Raw genomic sequence first — 13,201 nt, forward strand, 5'->3', positions numbered from 1 at the left:
ATAATATTTCAGATACTTATAAACACAACAGACAGCCATTTAAAACTTCTTTCGCTCAGCGGCTCTGGCCCATGTAACTGGCTCAAATGACAAGAAATTGGAAACTGTGAAGGGTTTTTTTAGAAAAATCAAAAACCCTTGATTTGGAGTGGCGGAACTCGCGTGCCCCAATCGACCGGAAGGATACGAAGCGGCGACAACGACGGCGGATTCGGCACGATAAGAGCGATCTGGAACCAACAAGGCCTGTAGCATCTCCGAGAAACAATAGCTTAGTCTTCTCCCTGTCGTGATCTTCTCCGGTTGTCGATTAGATCCTGCTCGTCGAGGACGGAGGCGATCCCACTCTGAGTTCGCCACGCGCCTGTCCATTGTAAACCTCGATCGGAGGCTCCGATTTCCTTTTCTCAAAGGCTCTGAAGTCTTGGAGGCCTATTTTTCTTTTCCCTGCGGCAAAATCAATCCCGATTTCTTCCAGCATGACAGAGGTATTTTTCATTCCTCAAATTAGGGTTTAGTATTGTTATTGCCATTTTTTTTTGTTTTATATGTTGATTATCAACGAATTTTGGATGATTTTCACCCCTATGTTCCCTCTCCTTTAGCATTGCCTAAACCCTCTCCCTCTCTCGTTTCTTCACTGTGTAGCAGCTGTGCTCATAAAAACTTTATCTTGTTTCTTCTCTATAAATTTCGCCTCTCCAACATCAATCTGGTCTCCCTCCCCCTTTCCGCTCCAATCCTCACAGAAACACACTCTCCTTTTTGTTTTTTTTATGAAGCCTCCACTCCGACCCTCTTATTGAAACTCTCTCCTGCTTTGTTTCTCAACACTCTCGGTGACACAAAACCTCCTTCTTTCACATCGTCCTCCCTGTCCTCCCCCATTGTTGCCCCTCTCAGTCCCTCCATTGATTGTGGACTGGTTGCCAAATTTTCCGGAAACATTTCATTGCTTGTGGAACTACTTGACTGTGGAGCTGATTCCTACAGAGTAGGGTAACTCCAAAGAGGCCACGAAAGAATAATATGTTGCCTCAAATCCATACTTGAAGGGCAGAAAAGAGGTCCATTTCTTGTCTCCCCTTTGTTGATTAATTGGTTTAACATCTAACTTCAGGTTATTCATTGATTTGGCTTTCAATATCCAATTCTTGTGACCAATAAATTTCGAGCATGTATGTTGTCTTTTATAATCATTGATCTGAAACGAAAAATGTTACAACACCAAAGAAGTTTACCTTCCACAGGGAGGCAAATCACTAAATAATGACCACAGCAAATGTTGTCAAAACAAGTGGCAGATAATTTGTTGGAATGGATAGAAAATTGTCAGTGACTAATCCTTCGGGCACTTTCTAATGGAACTAATGCTTAAATTGGACACATCCACATGATATTTGACTGAAACTTGGGATCAGACGAAGCATTTGTCGATTGGGGACAAATTAATCAAGTTTCAGATCAAGGATGTCTAATTAAACTAAGATTGCAATGCTATGGATGCATTGTGTGATCCACAAAGAAAGAATAGACTTGTATATTCCATAGTATCTATTTTTCCAGTGAGTAATTGACTATTGGCCTTTGAAAGACATAATAAAACTGGTGTCAAAGTAATAACGGCGATGACACCACATTGGTGATCTTGGTAACAGTGACTATTTCCTAAAATCATTACCTATGGCCAATAGAAAATTGAATTTCCACTTGGAGTCTTGGTTTCTAAGTGGCTTTATCTCACACAAGTACAAAGGGTAAATAAAAGAGTCTAAGTGTATAACTATAAAAGTATCATTCTACCTTTACTACCCCTATTCATTTAGATAAATTCTGGTTCAAAAAGACCATTATCATATTCTCCAACTTTGTCAATCTTCTCCTCATGACTAGCAGCAGGGGAAGGATCTTCGGGAGAGAGCATGGATTTGATGGTAGAGGAGATTACCTTGAGGCAGAGAGGGTTATATGACTAAAAGGCCCATGAGGACTTCAACGTCGCTAGGTAGTGAGGAAGAGGTTGAAGAGACCTGATGACAATGGAGAAGACGACCTTACACAAAGACAATGATTATTTAGGTTTATTTGAATTGGTCCAAATCGATTTAGGAAGGGTATATTGGTAGGTAACAACAAATAGGGGCCCCTTTGATTATTTTTGAAAAAAAAGTGGCGTCCCCTCCCTTTATAATTTTGAAAAGGGGTGTTCTTTGATGACCTTAAATCTATTCAAACATATATATATAGAGCAAAATATATAAATATAAAAATCTAATATCGTGAGTGAGAAATGCAAGTGGAGAAATCCCACCTCTAGGCCAAGAACCAGGTTCTATCCTGTTATAGTGTTGTTTCAGTTAATGGTTTTATAGCCAGTATTTCTGATTTTTATTCTATCTGGTTTATCCATCAGCCTGAACTGGATTGACTTTTAGTCCCAGTTTAATTAGTTGAATTGCCTGTCCTGTCTAGTTTTGAAAACACTGGTCACTGTGAATTGAGAGTTTACTAATGTTGACTGAGGAAGAACATAACAATTTCTCAATTAAGAGTGAATCGACCACTGGTGTGAATATATTTGTCCTATTCATTATCCAAGTTTTCTATTGTAAAATTATATGACAACTGCAGTAGGGAAGACTAATACACACAGATACATTAGTTGGAGATGCATAGGCAAAGTGGTTAAGTTAGAATACAATAAAATGGTTCCAACTTGTAATGTAATATCTCACTATCTTATTTGCCTTCTTCATATGTAACACTGATGGCAGTAATAATGTTTTCCTATTTTCTTATTTATTATACATAACCAATATTAGAAGGGAGCCTTGATGCAACAATAAAATTGTTGTTGTGTAACCTGGAGGTCACGGGTTTGAGTCAAAGAAACAACTTCTTGCAAAGTAGGGTAAGGTTTCTCAGGACCCATGTTGGCCGGAGTTTCGTGTACCGGGCTGCCCTTTTATACATAACCAATATTACTTCATTGTTTATGCAACTTATTTTATGATACATAGGTAATCTTGATGGTTATCATTAAGGAATTAGATTTATTTTCCTAAAAAAGTATTATTCGTGGTTAACTTTGAAGAAGACCAATTTAGAGAAAATGTCGGTTTATTTTCTAGACATTTTCATGTGGCAATGGGAATGTCGGCTAACTCTAGGGGTGTCAAAAATGAACTCAGCCCGTCAACCTAACCCAAGTCGATGCGAAAAATATCGGGTTAGGGTTGAGGGTTTTAGGATTCGGGTCAGATCGGGTTGGACCTAAAATCTGACTAGGAAAATATTTTTGGGTTGGGTTGGGTTGGGTTGATCTGAATTTAGGATGGAGAAGTGGAGCTTGAAATTTAGAAGTTATTTTGTGATGCTTGACAGCTTGAAGACTTTTTGATTTTATATTGATATCATAAATTTTCATCATGTAATATTTATTTTGTAAAAGATTTGAATTTTCTAAACAATTGTTTCTTTATAAAGTAATTAATAGTTTAAACAATTAAACTCTTAATTTAAATATTTAAAGCCTAACTCAGCATTTCTAATCAGAGTGTCAGGTGCCCAATATGAGGTGTGGGTAGGTAGATCAAGAGTTCAGTAACTCATTCTACCACTATGGGGAAGGAAGCATCACCTTGAAATTTAGTTGTTGTGTAGCCATTTCTTGTCAATCTTGTAGACATCCTTAAGTTCCGATCAGGATTCAGGGCACCAGTATATATATTTTTTCTCTATAAGTTCTATTGTTAAAGCAGTGAGGACTCTTCTCCTCTAGAGGAGAAAAATGTTGTGCTATGATTTGTGTATCAAGCATCAGTCAGGTGATGAGCCAATAAGAGATCTGCTGGCTTATGTACAGTGAGTGTGATAACCTTTCCATCAAGCTCATAGGACATGCATGATTAGCAAAGGGATGTATTAGGACTGGTATAGGTAGCTTTGGTTATGGATATAAAAATAAAAATAAAAATTTAAAAAAAAAAAACGTGATTGGTATGTCTAGATACGCAACCTTATTATCACTAAAGCAATGCAAATTTGTTGAAATTTCCTCACCGCCTAGATATCAAAAATGCTACTAAAGGATTTAGTTCCAGTTGTACTTCAGGCACATAACATCATGGAATGTGGTAATGCTAACAGTTCAACCACTATTGTTATCCTGTTAAATATCATCATTGTACCTGGTCCCTCGGATCACTTTTTTGTTATTTGTACCATCTCTAAGGAACAAATTTATGCTCTTCTTTTGAATTACTTTATAGTATTGGGTCAGCCAAGGAAACAAATGGTGCGACTTTTGCAAGATATACATCTCCAACAATCCTTTGAGCATAAGAACCCACGAGCTTGGTCAGCGTCACAAGGACAATGTCTCAAAGAAGCTTGCTACTATGAGAAAGGAGAGTGCTGTAAAGGAGAAGCAACAAAAAGAAGCTGCGCGAGCTCTCAAGGCAATTGAAGCAGTATGTTCTCATTGAACTATAACCACTGTTACCAAGTTTATTTTGTCATGCTAATTATAACACTTGATTCAGTTGTTCTGTCCTCTCAACCTGCCTTGCAGAAAGCTAAACAAAGTTATCAGAAGGATTTGGCTTCTTTTGAAAGAAGTAATGACCCTTCCGCTGAATTGGAACCTAACAAGAAAAGTGCAGATGAAGCTCAAAGTTCATCTGCAACAAAAAGTGGTAGCTTCTTAACCATTTTTCCTTACTATTATGTGAACTTAGACTAACATCCAGTATCTTATCACTTTGGGATGACATATTTGCATACTATTATGTCTTTAGTTAGAATGACAGTCTTTGCGCATTCATGGTAATAGTCAATTTCCTCCACATCTGACTTTGGTGGGTATCATAGGATCAACAAAACCTGTTCACTAACTTCTATTTAGTTTTTGCCCGTCATCATTTTAACTCTGTCAATGATATACCATGCAATATGACAGTATATGTTTGAAGCATCTAATATTGTTGATTATACACATCGTGCAGGAGATGGAGTTGCATCCAGTTCCAAAGGTGGTGCTGCCCCTGGGCGGGTTGTTTCAACACCTCTGAACCCCACAAGAGCAGTTAAAGGTGCACCATCATCAATCGCTGTTAACAAAAGGAAGAGGGATGATGGAAAAGCAAAGGTGATATCCAAGGAGGAAGCAGAGGCTCTGAAAGCAAGGGAAGCTGCCAGGAAAAGAATGGAAGAGAGGGAGAAGCCATTCATGGGCCTTTACAAGTCATATTAATTTGCCTGGGTGAAATCAAATGTGTCAGTCAGTATTCAGCATTTGGTACTGAACCGGATTCAATCTTAGGCTTGGCATGAAAGTAATACCTGCGAATCCAATAGATTTTTCACCAAACGGATGACCGTGTAGATTAATTCTGTTTCAGCATACTGCTTCGTCCATTAGTTCAGGTGTGATGTATTAATTAGATCATTATGTAACTCAAAGAACATTTGTTTTTTTTATAGGTCGCGTATCATTGTCACCTTTTCCTCATGTCTTAAACTGTTTAAGGTTAATAGTCATTTATGATTTATTACTTTTATGTTAGTTTGAAGATGGACTAATGGAGATATTAGATCCAACGAATTATCTTGTTATCACTCTAAAATCTAATTGTTGGGCTTGTTTTTGACTTGCTTTTGTGATCCTGTCCGAACCAGAAGTCAACAGACGCTGGGCATGTGGCGCTCTTCGGCTCGCTGATGTAGACCTCCCACTGGTGGCGCGCCGCTCCGGCTAGCCTGCACAGAAGTCGAGCCGAGAAGGGGTTCCCGGCGGCGACCCTCCGACGCTCAAGTCAGATAAGCTACGATGAACGAAGTGGCTTCCAAAGTCTCTGAATGCGTACCTCCGGCGAAGTCTGAGGCTCTTTATATAGAGTTGTGAAGGGTTAGGGCACGCATACCGAGGTGCATATGTGTCCTCTGTCCTTTCCTCGGTATGCAGTTGTCAGAAAGCTCACTTGACCCATAACGCTACAGTCAAAGCATGTCCTCGATGGGACAGCAGAATCCCCTGTCACAAGATTTGGAGCGTGGCCTACACGTAAAACATACCTGCTGTCAGAAAAAGACCTCCCTTGTCCTTTTCCCCTTTGCTTCAGATCTAGCGTCCGGGCGGACAACTCCCTCAACATCCGGCCGGACATCCGCAGTGGTTTACTTATGCTTTGTGGAGATTAATAAACAGGGGTGCTTTATGACTTTGGTCGGTCAAAAGGTCAGCTCGGTCCATGACCTTTTCAACTGAGCGTCCGAACCCCGATTTGACAGGGTGCCTTCCAACCATAAGTGCGAGCCGGCCGGACCCATCCGGGTATTCGATTCCATCGGCCGGCCGGCAGTCCGGTCGGACCGGCCGTCTACGGCTGTCCGTCCGACTTCCACTCGGCGTTGACATTGCAAGAGAGAGGGGGGGCCCGCTCTTACCACCGGATCACTTGCCTCCCTTTCAAGTCTAGTCGAAAGAGGCGAATAGTCCGACTGACTGGACTGTGAGTCTAGCCGAACGGCTCCTCCATGCTAATACTCTCCGCTCGGTCAGCCGAGGAAATATCCTTGAATGAATCAACGATGGCCTTCACCGGATCTCCTCGCGTTTTGCGCCAATCTTCGACATCAAGGTCGATCATACCTTCATTAAATGCTCCGAATGATTGACTGCCACGTGGAGCAATGCCACCAGAGTACGGAGGCGGTTGCATGATATTTTGATGTGATCGAAGCAATTCGAAATAAACGGCTAGATGTATGCTTTGATTCCCGTGACCTGGATCCGACGGTGGAGGCCGCCCGGCCCTCACCTTAAAAACTCTTCGTTTCCTTCTCACCTTCACACGCCCCCATTACCTCTACTGCTGCTCTCTGCGCTTTGGAGCTCCGGCGATCTGGTTGCTGCCCCCTGACGCTCTCCGGCGCCTTTCCCCGATCCATCTCCCCTCAGTAAGGTTTTAGGTCTTTCCTCCTTCCTTTCCGGTATCTAATTCGCCTTTCTTCCCCTAGCTTCAGTCTTTGAAATTCCCTTTCTTCGTCTTTGGAACTTCCTTTTTTGATTTCCCCTATCCGGATCATGGCCAGTTCCTCTCATCCCGAAGAACAATCCTTAGGCCCATGGTATACTACCATGCGATCCCGTTTCGAACAACGGGATTTTGATATTCTGGCTGACAATTTCGAAATCCCCGAGGATATCGAAGTTCGTCTAGCTGGTCCCGCCGCTCGGCCACACAGACCGCCGCGTGGTGGTTTCTGTGTCTTTCGCGACCAATTTACCGCCGGTCTGCGGTTCCCCATGCATCCCTTTATAGCAAACGTCTGTAATTATTTTGGCGTGCCGCTCGGAAGTTTAGTACCAAATACCTTCCGTCTCCTCTGCGGCGTTGTCGTTTTGTTTAAGATTCACAACATTCCCCTCCGACCGGAGGTCTTCTTTTATTTCTATTATCCTAAGCAAGCCGAGCCGGGCACCTTTATGTTCCAAGCTCGGCCCGGTCTGGTCTTCTTCAATAAACTACCCACTTCCAATAAACACTGACAATTTCAAAATTCCTGAGGATTTCGAAGTTTGCCTAGCTGGTCCCGCCGCTCGGCCACACCGACCGCCGCGTGGCGGTTTCTGTGTCTTCCGCGACCAATTTACCGCCGGTCTGCGGCTCGACATCAACAAACTTCTCCACGAGGGAGTGATGTACATTTTTGGGCTGAGTCCTATACGGACCCCACTTCCGACCGGCTTCGGTAAGAATTTTGCTTGGGCGCTTGCTTTAATTGCTAACTGATTTCTTCTCCTTTTCATGCAGCTGACATCGTCATGGACTCGGTGATGGCCGGCGTTCTGAAGAGAAAGGCAGCGGCGCTGGAGGCCGCGGCGGCAAAGGAAATGGAGGCGCTGGGTATTCAGCCGGTCGGTTCTCACGAAGGAGAGAGCGGCACCCAGACTGAATCGGCCGCTCCGGCCTCTCAACAGCAGGTAGCCAGCGGAGCTACCCCCTCCAGGGAACCAACGGCCCCAGAGGAAGGGTCCGTTCGGGAGGAGGAACAGCCACTGCAAAAGAGACGTCGGGTGGAGACTCCGCTGCGCTCGGCTACCTCCGCGGTCCAACCTTCCGACCGGGCCGCCGTGGCTGCTAAAGGCAAGGCGCCTGTACCCGAGACCATCTCGTCCGACCGGACTCCTTCTGACTGGGACGAGCTGCCTACTCCGGTCGAGGCCACTCCGGTCGACACTCTCCCCCCTGCTCGCCGTTCAGTCCAACGCTCAACCATCCATTCGCGAATTTCTGCGCCAGCTTCTGATCCCGGTCGGGCTATCCCTGGTCACGGCCGCACGGTACGAGTTACTCTTCATCTTCCAATCGAAGAGTTGCTACCAGAAGCCGACCGGCCCACCGCGCCCGAGCACACCATTACTTTGAAAGGGCCCCTCGCCGAGATGTGGGCCGACGCTCGGGCGCGAGTAGCACTGATCCCTCTACAGAACCTAGCCAACAGCCACATGCAAGCGGCTACGGGGGTAAGTTTGTTGTTTTTTGAAGTTTTGCCTGAATATTTCCGCTCGGCTTTTAACAACTGCGTCTTGTTTCAGAGATGGGTGGAAGAGATAGCAGTTGCCAGCCGCCTGGCTATGGCGGACGAGGAGATAAGGCAACTGCGGGCGGCGGGCGGTCCGAGCGGCTCCCAAGGCCCTTCCTACTCCGAGCTGCAAAAAGAACTAAAGAAAGCTCAAACTCTGCTGGCTGCTGAGCAGAAGAAAACAGCTGACCAGGCCCACGCCCTAGCCGAGTCCGAGCGACAAGTCAAGTCGCTTGACACAAAGATAACTCTGGCCACCACTCGGAAGAACACAGCCATCTCCGATCTGGAGAAGAAAAACGTGGAGGCCCGGGGCTTGGAGTTGAGGATAAAGGAGCTGACAGAGAAGCTTGACCGGGAGAAGGCAGGCCGCTCGGCCGATGCGGAGAAGATTGAACGTCTGAATGAGGCCCTCACAAGCTCCCAGGCGACCTTCAAAGAATACCAGGATGCCGAGCCGGGCCGAGTCGCCGCTCTCCGACAAAGCCACATCCGATCGCCCGAGTTCTCGGAGAAAATTTGCGAGCGGATGTACTCGGCTTTCGACTTGGCCATTAAGGCCACTGTGACCTACCTGAAGTCGAAGGGCCTTCTTCCGGATTCCACCAATATTCCGACCGGCGATCAGGTGGAGCTCCTCAACAACATTCCGAGGGACCTCTACGACTACATCGAGTAATTCTTGTAATATCGTCGCTCGGACGAACATGAACCTTTTTGTACTTAGGCCACTCGGCCTAAGGTTTTAATTTTAATGAAATGCTTTCCTTTCGTGTGTTCGACCTTTTTGCACTGTCCCCTTGCTAATACTTGTGTTGTCCGCTCGTCTGCTATCACTGTTTTCCCCAGCCCTTCCATTCGGCCGCATATCATTCTGTGTTGCTAGTAAGAATCGCTCGTCATAAGCCGATCAGAACCTATATACCTCGAGCCTGAGCGGAACTTAGCGTCGGTCTCTCGATATTTAACGTCGGAGCTCGACGGCATGGATATTTATAGCCGGACGACGCGGCTCTCGATCTTTAACGACGGAGCTCGTCGGTTCGTCCGCTCGGATTATTTATAGACGCCGGCTCGTCTCTCGATCTTTAACGACGGGGCTCGTCGGCTCGTCCGCTCGGATTATTTATAGACGCCGGCTCGTCTCTCAATCTTTAACGACGGAGCTCGTCGGCGCGGATATTTATAGCCGGACGGCGCGGCTCTCGATCTTTAACGACGGAGCTCGTCGGCACGGATATTTATAGTCGGACGGCGCGGCTCTCGATCTTTAACGACGGAGCTCGTCGGCGCGGATATTTATAGTCGGACGGCGCGGCTCTCGATCTTTAACGACGGAGCTCGTCGGCGCGGATATTTATAGCCGGACGGCGCGGCTCTCGATCTTTAACGACGGAGCTCGTCGGCGCGGATATTTATAGCCGGACGGCGCGGCTCTCGATCTTTAACGACGGAGCTCGTCGGCGCGGATATTTATAGCCGGACGGCGCGGCTCTCGATCTTTAACGACGGAGCTCGTCGGCGCGGATATTTATAGCCGGACGGCGCGGCTCTTGATCTTTAACGACGGCGCTCGTCGGCGCGGATATTTATAGCCGGACGGCGCGGCTCTCGATCTTTAACGACGGAGCTCGTCGGCGCGGATATTTATAGCCGGACGGCGCGGCTCTCGATCTTTAACGACGGAGCTCGTCGGCGCGGATATTTATAGCCGGACGGCGCGGCTCTCGATCTTTAACGACGGAGCTCGTCGGCGCGGATATTTATAGCCGGACGGCGCGGATATTTATAGCCGGACGGCGCGGCTCTCGATCTTTAACGACGGAGCTCGTCGGCGCGGATATTTATAGCCGGACGGCGCGGCCCTCGATCTTTAACGACGGAGCTCGTCGGCGCGGATATTTATAGCGGGGCGCGGCTCTCGATCTTTAACGACGGAGCTCGTCGTAGCGGATATTTATAGTGGACGGCGCGGCTCTCGATCTTTAACGACGGAGCTCGTCGGTAGCGGATATTTATAGCCGCCGGGCCGGCTCGATCTTTAACGACGGAGCTCGTCGGCGCGGATATTTATAGCCGGTCGGCGCGGCTCTACGGTTTAACGTCTGGGCTAGACGAGCTTGAAGGCTAACTCCTTACCAGGTCGAGCGACCTTGGCTTTCCTTTCCGCAGAGAATACTCAAAGTGCTTCCATCTTTCTACTTCGCTTAGCCGAACGGCTCAGGATCTACTTCGTCGAGTACTTTGGCTCGAATAATTCCCCCCGTCCGGACGGTACGGGGCCCTCGATACTTGATGACGATGCCTTACATTTGTTTCTTTGACTTTTCATTTCTGCATTTCAAGTATTCAGTCGAAAAATGTACACAGGATGATTTACATAGGCACACCTTTCACCCTGCCCGGTAAGGCTGGAGGTGGTTCGCGCTCCACGGCCTATCTAGCTGCCGACCGTCCTCATCCTCCAGATAATACGCGCCCGAGCGGAGCTTTTCGATGACTTTGAAGGGACCTGCCCAGGGAGCTTCAAGCTTGCCGACGTCGCCGACCGGCTTGACTTTCTTCCAGACAAGGTCGCCGACCTGGAATGATCGGGGAATGACGCGCCGGTTATAGTTTTGCTTCATTCGTTGACGGTACGCCATCAGCCGAACGGATGCTTTGGCACGCTCTTCGTCAACCAAATCCAGCTCCATATTCCTCCGCTCGGCGTTGCCTTCATCATAACATTGGACCCGGACGGACTCGACGTCGACTTCAACCGGAATGACCGCTTCACCGCCGTACACCAGATGAAAAGGTGTAACGCCCGTTCCTTCCTTAGGAGTCGTCCGGATGGCCCATAAAACGCCCGGCACTTCATCCGGCCAACTTCCTCCCACGTGGTCGAGCCGAGCGCGCAGAATACGGAGAATTTCCCGGTTGGCTACTTTGGCTTGACCATTGCTTTGGGGGTAAGCCACGGACGTGAAGTGTTGCTCGATGCCGTAGCTTTTGCACCAATCTTCCAGCACCTTCCCTGTGAATTGCCGCCCATTGTCGGAAACCAATCGGCGAGGGATACCGAACCTACAGTTGATGTGTTGCCAAATGAATTTTTTGACCATCTGTTCGGTGATCCTGGCTAGTGGCTCGGCTTCTACCCATTTGGAGAAATAATCGACCGCCACCAGCAAAAATTTCCTCTGCCCGGTCGCCATTGGAAAGGGACCCACAATATCCATTCCCCATTGATCGAACGGACATGAAACGGTTGATGCTTTCATCACCTCTGCCGGTCGGTGAGAGAAGTTGTGATACTTCTGGCATGAAAGGCACGTAGAGACGGTCCGGGCGGCATCCATTTGTAAGGTCGGCCAAAAGTATCCCGCTAGCAGAATCTTCTTGGCTAGTGATCGTCCGCCCGGATGTCCTCCGCATGATCCTTGATGTACCTCCTGGAGGATGTAAGCCGAATCTTCCGAGCTCACACACTTCAACAACGGACGAGAGAAAGCCTTCTTGTAGAGCTGATCGCCGATAAGTGTGAACCGACCGGCTCTCCTCCTGAGCAGCTGGGCTTCATCCCGATCGGCCGGTGTGGCTTCGGAGCGGAGGAACTCTATGATGGGCGTCCTCCAGTCGCTTGGAAACGCGAGGCTTTCCATCCGGTCGACATGCGATACCAGTAGTACTTTTTCAATAGGTTGCTGAATGGTGACCGGCACTATAGAACTTGCTAGCTTGGCCAAGTCATCTGCTGCCTGGTTCTCCGTTCTGGAAATTTTTTGAATAAGGACCTCTCGGAAAGTGGCTTTGAGTTTTTCAAAGGCTTCAGCGTAGAGCTTAAGCCGAAAGCTGTTCAGAAAGTTGCTGAGCGGCCAACTGTGAATCCGAATAGAGAGTCACCCGACTGGCACCCACATGCCGGGCTGCCTGCAATCCGGCTATGAGGGCCTCATACTCTGCTTCATTGTTGGTGGCCTTGTAATCTAGTCGGACGGATAGGTGCATCTTTTCTTCTTGAGGTGAGAGTAGCAATATTCCTATCCCACTTCCGAGCCGAGTGGAAGACCCATCCACATATATTCTCCACAGAGCTTCCGGCTCTGGCCTCTGCACTTCGGTCACAAAATCAGCCAAGGATTGCGCTTTGATCGCCGAGCGGGGCTGATATTGGATGTCAAATTCACTTAGTTCTGTCGTCCACTTGATGAGCCGTCCGGACGCTTCTGGATTCAACAGCACTCTTCCTAGTGGGCTATTCGTCCGGACGATGATGGTGTGAGCCAAGAAATATGGTCGAAGGCGCCGAGCGGCGAGAACCAAAGCGAAGGCCAACTTCTCGAGCCCGGTGTAACGAGATTCAGCATCTTTCAAAATGTGGCTTAGAAAATACACCGGCTGCTCTTCGCCGCTCGCCCTCACAAGTGCCGAGCCTACAGCATGCTCAGTTGACGACAGATAAATATAAAGTGACTCACCCCCGATCGGCTTGGCTAACACTGGCAGAGAATTAAGATATGTCTTCAATTCTCCGAACGCTCGGTCACATTCTTCATCCCACTGGAACTTAGTAGCCTTGCGCAGGATCTTGAAGAATGGAAGGCTCCGGTCGGCGGTTTTGGAGATG

The 13,201-nt window shown here is 47.5% G+C and overlaps 1 protein-coding gene across 2 annotated transcripts; it reads left to right on the top strand.

Annotated features, from left to right (window-relative positions):
- The first annotated feature begins 139 nt into the window (after window positions 1-139).
- Window positions 140-5,555, top strand: LOC121991657 (zinc finger protein ZOP1-like). 2 transcript variants are annotated; one of them, XM_042545645.1, is made up of 4 exons: window positions 140-488; window positions 4,272-4,472; window positions 4,574-4,694; window positions 5,007-5,555. In XM_042545645.1, exons 1-4 carry the CDS (start codon window positions 480-482, stop codon window positions 5,252-5,254), a joined length of 579 nt encoding a protein of 192 aa, XP_042401579.1. In that variant the 5' UTR covers window positions 140-479; the 3' UTR covers window positions 5,255-5,555. The 2 variants fall into 2 exon arrangements, with proteins under 2 accessions (XP_042401579.1, XP_042401578.1); XM_042545644.1 differs by having other exon boundaries at window positions 142-488; window positions 4,574-4,697.
- The last annotated feature ends 7,646 nt before the right edge of the window (window positions 5,556-13,201 follow it).

The sequence above is a fragment of the Zingiber officinale genome, chromosome 6B, assembly GCF_018446385.1.
Source record: "Zingiber officinale cultivar Zhangliang chromosome 6B, Zo_v1.1, whole genome shotgun sequence".
Lineage (NCBI taxonomy): Eukaryota > Viridiplantae > Streptophyta > Magnoliopsida > Zingiberales > Zingiberaceae > Zingiber > Zingiber officinale.

Excerpts from the sequence above, each read along its gene's own strand:
- LOC121991657 (XM_042545644.1), top strand. Across the intron at positions 4,473-4,573 it reads CTCTCAAGGCAATTGAAGCA|AAAGCTAAACAAAGTTATCA; the intron begins GTATGTTCTCAT and ends CCTGCCTTGCAG. Across the intron at positions 4,698-5,006 it reads TTCATCTGCAACAAAAAGTG|GAGATGGAGTTGCATCCAGT; the intron begins GTAGCTTCTTAA and ends CACATCGTGCAG.